Below are 6,376 nucleotides of genomic sequence, written 5' to 3' on the forward strand. Positions count from 1 at the left end.
CTCTGTAGGGATCCTTTCCATAATGTTGTCAGACACTTAGAATAATGATCTGAGCCTGTCAGTGGCAAAACCAGCACTTTTGTGAAGGTAAATACAAGCTGCACAGTTGCACATAACTGAACTTGAATGATATTTGCTCATTTCCTAGATGGGTTGCATTCTTTACCATCATTTCTCTGTATATTTTAGTTTAATTTCATAAACTGTATATTGTTGTTTTTAGGTGCATCACTTGATTATCCGCCTTTCATTTATTACTTTATAATTTATCCATTGTTTTTAAATTATAATTAAGTAGGTTCCTACCACTCAGCTGCACTAATGTCCACTAATGGCCAGAACACGTGTTAGTTTGTGTGTTAGTGTTCCTACTGCAGTGGCGGTATGTCTGACTTGGGACCAAACTAGTCTCCACTCTGGGGATTTAAAAAAAAGTTATCTAATTTCAAATTTCTCCTTTTTAGTTTCAGATTTTTTTCCTCAAAGGTGAACACAGGGCAAGTGAATTACAAACACACATAGCAGAAATGTATCATTACTGCCGGGTGATATCCTCGCATGTATTTGAAAACTTCATTTACCTTTGACAAAGTCATATAAAACCGCCTCATCACTGTTTAAATATTTGCACAACCCACAGACCAATGTAAAAGATGATCAATAACAATAATAACAAATAAATAATCTGATAAAAAAACAAAAAACAAAACATAGAGATACAAGGTTTCTGCCTGACGGTGTGCTGTAGCAGATTCAATTTTTTTGTTGTTATTTCAGTTAGACTTTAAGCTTAGAACATAAGATCATGTTTCTTACTTTCATAACCTAAACAGCAAAGTTGTAAAACTTCCGATGATAACATTAGGGGTTTCGGAGAGTTCGGAGAATTGACGATCGAAAGTAAGTTTGAATATTAAAACGGTGACTGCACAGTTACTCTTTAAAAAGACTCCCTCCGAACATGTGAACATTTGCTGAACAAAGTGAAATCCAGGCCACGCAGCGGAACACAAAGGTCAGCTGTCACGCTCGTTGGTATTGCACTTCTCCTCTGACTGCCTCCAACACATGGAAACTGGACAAGGACGAGGCGATTTGAGGAGACAGATGAAAACATGGCGCCTATTGGCACAGATGGCTTGGATTATGGAAATCATCATGAGACAGGACCTTTCAGATCTCCCAGAGGAGCTGTGTGCTTGCTGTTCTTGGACAATTCTCACCCCCAAGAATGTTAGTTCACATCGAAACCCCTCCTGCACAGATCCTCCTGCCACATGGACCTCCACTTCCAGCATTTAAAAGGACTCGTACTGTCAACACGGCGGGACAAAGTGGGATTCAGGAGGCCCCGGGCACATGTTCAAATAAACGGGACCGATTGTGTAGATTGGGGAATGTGATTGGAGTGAGATGAATGAGATTCACTGGGATGTACAGTGAACACAGCACACGGAAAAGACACAGATGGAACCACGCATGAGGGCAGCGGGTTGGTTTCAATTAAACTGCTCATGGAGTGAAACAAATCAGCCGATAACCTTGATTCACTGCAGCGCTGCGTAAGTGTGTAAGTGTATTGTCATGTGGTACGATGCTTTAAAGATAATACAAGTGAACTCTTATACTACTACTGAAACAGAGAAAATGTTGAATGGGACTTTCCTCTTCAAGCCATTTAGAGTTTGAAATATTACAACAGGTTGGAATGTCACAGAAAAGGAAGAGAGACATTTAATGTTTTCATAATTAAATGAAAAAAAAAATACCTTTATTTCGGAGCTTGTTTATGAGTTTGATTTTATTTGTATGTGTCACTCTTTGGTTTTAAGTATACTGAGTTTGAGGGTTTGAGGACACATGCTAGTGCTGCCCTCTAGGGCCTGTGGAGGCATACTGCCATCTCCCCTACCACGGAAGGACTATTTCAGGCAATGCTACTGGATGAAAACTGCAGCTCATCTTACAGTCTCCAAACAGAAGAACACCATTGAGATTTCAGGGAAATAAAGACTCTTTTCTTTGTTTTCTCACCATTTTCCAGTCTGTCAAATAAGTCTTTATCTAAGAAACCACACTTGTTTTTTTCAACATGCAACATCCTGTCCTTATATCCTTAGCTCTGATGATGAAAAAAAGGAAAAAGCTCCAGAAAAACGGGGGAAACCAGATTATTACAACGGCGTTTCAAATCTAATTCAGCTGCCAGTAACAGGAGTAACATTTTTTTAAATATCTTATCTCTTTTGTTAATCATTCTCATTTTTTAAGCAAAACTGTTCCAGCTTTGTAATTGTGAGGATTTGCTGCTATTATTCACCTCATAAGATAACAAACTTAATATATTTATTCCTTAGGAGAAATTAAACACATATGTATCATAATCATTGGTATTTTTCATTTTTTTTTTCAGACTTCAGATTCATTTACATTATTTGAGAACATAATCTGTAGATGAATCCATACCAAAAATAATCACTAAAACAAAACAAATGCCTTCTCCCCCATTATTTACTTTCATATGAAAACCTCAGATCATAAGTAAACCATAAAGATGCTAATTTTACCTGAATCCTTATCAGCGGCAGAGACCCTGATCACCGGTTCTCCAGGGTCTCTGTTCTCCGCCACGCTGGCGTTGTAGCTGCTCTGGCTGAAGACGGGGGTCTGGTCGTTTACATCCCCCACCTCCACCGTCAGAGTCTGGGTGGAGGAGAGCGCGGGCAGGCCGTGGTCCACTGCACGGATGCTCAGGCGGTGGAAACGTTGCGTCTCGTAGTCCAGAGAGGCCGAGAGAAACAAGAGGCCTGTAGAAGACGGAAGAAGATGACCTTTGAGCGTGATAGTTTCTTCATCTTTCAAGCAGAAGGGGCTTGGAATTCAATGCAATAAATCAAAGCATCATGCAGCTTTGTCAGAATGATTTTTTAAAGTAACTTTTACCCTTAATTGTTTATTCTGTAGTCACAAATAATAAGACATTTTTAAACCCAAAAATGTATACCAGACCAATAATGGATTTTAGAAACCAAAACCTGAATATTTGAGTTTGACAATATTTCAGCTAATATTAATTCCTGTTACAAGCACATCACATTAACATTATTTTACAAGGATCCCTTGAGCTTATTTTTTTTTATAAGGAAGTATATGCACAATATGTACTGACTGGGACATTTTACAGTAGAAAATAAGAAAAAAAAAAAAACTTGTCTGTGCTTCCTGGTGATGCATGTAATATAAGAAACACTACTTAAAAACATTCTGTACAGCAATTTCTTATCTAACGACACACGGCATTACAAGTATAACGGCAGTAAGCTAATATCTTTTTGTTTTTTTTCTTGTTTTTTTAAAGGTGATTTTTTGGCATTTCAGGCCTTTTATTGTAACGGACAGCTTATACATGAAAGGGAAGAGAGGGGGGAATGACAATGACATACAGGGCCGCAGGTTGGAGTCGAACCCACGGCTGCTACGTCAAGTAGTAAACCTCTATATATGGGTGCCTGCTCTACCAACTGAGCTATCCGGGCAATTCAAGTCGAGCTACATGTTCAATTTGCAATGCTGATTTGTCTCGTGGTGGCAAGGACCCTAAACCGTACACAACACCACCGCTGTTAAAACATTTGCGTATGAAACATCTGAAAGAATATGAGTTGTAAATGAAGGAATCTACAGAAAGCAGCCAAAAAGCAAAGGAAGAACAGTCACAGCTAAAAACTTGTATTAACCAGACAGTGCCGGGATGCCAGCTGTTCTCTCGGAAAATGAGTCTCCCTACAGTGGGAGCGGAGCGACCGAACGGCTGGCTGCTGCTCTGGTTAGCAAAAATTTGCCAAACAAAATTGTCACTCATCTGGCGATAGCAATGTGCTTTCCTATGATGTGAAAGAAGCGTGTGAATTCAACATTTAGTTGTTACATTTAACTATTTTAGAGGCTGTGGACGTTGTTTAGTTCATTATTTTGTGTTTACTGTGTTAATGGACTGAGGATGGGAGAAGGATTTTGGTATTTGGTTTTGGATTCAGCAGAATCTTAACCTGTGGTTTTGGAATTTGGCCAAACCCCAAAAATCTGGATTGGGTGCATCCCTAGTCCAATCTGAGTTTTCTATTTTGCACGTCTAAAACAACTTTTAAAGGTACACGTCCCACCAAAACAACTTGCTTCCCGATGCGATTTTGCAGTATTTCCCGGAATGCTGTGTGGACTAGGACTATCCAGACCCTCATCCGCAGCGCTGTGTAGGAAGGTCTGGCAATGTGAGACTATTCATTTCTTAATCCTGCCCTGTAAGAATCCTACCTGTTTTCTCCTCCAGCGTGAAAAATCCTTTCTCGTTTCCAGCCACGATGACGTAGGAGACAACCCCGTTTTCACCCAGATCTCCATCTATGGCCTTAAAATGATGCAGCAGACTCCCCACCTCTGCATCCTCCATCACCTGAACGGTGTCCGCTGATACAAACACCGGCCGGTTATCGTTCACATCCAGCAGGAACACCTGAGCCGTCACCGACGTCCGTTTCCGCTCGCCCTTCCTCGGCACCTGGTCCGTGGCTGTTACGGTGAAGGCAAAGCTGGGGTTGGTCTCGCGGTCTAAAGGTGCTGTCACCGTCAGGCTCCCTGTGTGAGGGTTGATCTGAAAGGGGAAGCGGGATGAAGACCTGCCGAGTTGCGGGTCAAAGGTCAGGGAGTAGCGGAGGGCGCTGTTAGGAAAGGTCCCGTCAGCATCTCGGGCATGAAAAGCAATCGCCAGCGATCCAACCGGAGCGTCCTCCCACAGGCCGAACATCACCAGTTTATCAGGGAACCAGGGCGTGTGGTCGTTTACGTCCTCCACTATCACGCTGACCAGCACGGACATGTTGACTCCAGGAGCCAGGCCTGCGTCTTCAGCTCGGACCATGAGGAAGTACTGCATGGCCGACTCGTAGTCCAGTGGCTGGTTGATATATATGTCACCAGAGTAGCTGTCGATGCCAAAGTGAACGCTCCCGTCGCCCTCAGAGATGGAATAGTGGAATCTCCCCGCATAAGAAACAGCCGCAGAGCCGATAACAGTCGCCGGCTCCGTGTCCTCTCTCACCGTGAAACGTCTCATAGATTGGTGCTGAGAGTGGCCATACAGAGCCTCCAATCCATGAACCTGCAGGTGGAATATATATGCTGGAATACTGTAAAAGTATTTAAAACCACACAACAAAACTATAGCAAGTCACAACACTAGGAAGAATAAAAAAAGACAAAAAAATGCCATGATGTGAGAAAATAAAACCACCCAGAGGTGGGGATTTGGAAAAAAACGTCTCCAATGTGAACATTTTTGGATCAACACACTGAACAGTGTTTCACCCCACATTCTAAATAAAGACTTTGATAATAAAAAAATTGTTCCATAAACACCTTGTAAAGTCCAACACAAATCTTAAATCAAAATTTGTTATTAATGTTTAACCTGCGCTGTATCACTGTCACATTGTCTGCTACGGAGCGCAGGAGGAGGAGATGGTCCGACTACATGGAATACATGATAGCATCCAATACCCTAGCATTGCATAGTGGCAGAAGAGAGTCTAAATAACTAAATGTCCGTGCATATATAATCAAATGTCAAAGTCTGGAAATAAAGTTGTTAAGCTCTCGTACAATCGTTACAGTTAATATCCTTGTCATCCCTCCGAACTTTATTACTTTCGTCTTCAAACTGTATCTCTGGGTGGTGGATATAGTTGATGCTGTTCTTTTGGCAAGGTGTTAATCACCAATTGTTGTAAACAAAAATACTGCATGAGGATTACCCCCGTGAGTAATGCTGCATGATGGCACTGCTGGCGCTGCAGGAGGGCTGACCCCAAATGGAAGAATCAGGAGAGAAAGAGACTTCAAGGACCATGATGACTGGCTAGTATGCTGATTTAAATTCCTTAAAGCTGCGCTCTTGGATCTATGAACTGAACTGGGTCCAGTAGAAAGGGCAACGTGCCGTGTTAATATGAAGAATAATAATTTTATAAATAAGACCCCAGATCTCAGGGGTAAAGTCCCTGTGCAAAGTACTACGGTACCGTTATCAATTTAAAGTCAGACGACAAGATAGAAGCAGAGAGCAATGAAGAAATGTTTTTAAAGAGAAAATCTTGAAAAAAATAAAGGGTCTTGAATTCCAGATCTACAAACATTGTGTATAAAAATTTACATTGGGCCTAAGACAGAAACTGATGGCTGTTTCTACTGTGGTATTTGTCTGATTATGCTGAAATAATAATAACAGAAGGCAAAGTGTTTTGAAACAAAGATGGAAAATGCAGAGAATGTCAGATTTTGTAAAAGAAAAAGGCAAGGTGTGGTTCCAATGTTGTCCAAT

At 41.3% G+C, this 6,376-nt stretch overlaps 1 protein-coding gene across 1 annotated transcript in view; it reads right to left on the reverse strand.

Moving 5' to 3' along the window:
- Positions 1-6,376, reverse strand: part of dchs2 (dachsous cadherin-related 2) — a 44,158-nt gene that overhangs the window by 21,023 nt on the left and 16,759 nt on the right. The window contains exons 9-10 of the mRNA XM_032529843.1: positions 4,315-5,158; positions 2,568-2,807 (exon numbers count right to left, since the gene is read on the reverse strand). Of these exons, the coding sequence (XP_032385734.1) occupies positions 2,568-2,807; positions 4,315-5,158 (1,084 nt within the window). The remainder of the gene's footprint in view (positions 1-2,567; positions 2,808-4,314; positions 5,159-6,376) is intronic.

The sequence above is a fragment of the Etheostoma spectabile genome, chromosome 2 (genome assembly GCF_008692095.1).
Source record: "Etheostoma spectabile isolate EspeVRDwgs_2016 chromosome 2, UIUC_Espe_1.0, whole genome shotgun sequence".
Taxonomy (NCBI): domain Eukaryota; kingdom Metazoa; phylum Chordata; class Actinopteri; order Perciformes; family Percidae; genus Etheostoma; species Etheostoma spectabile.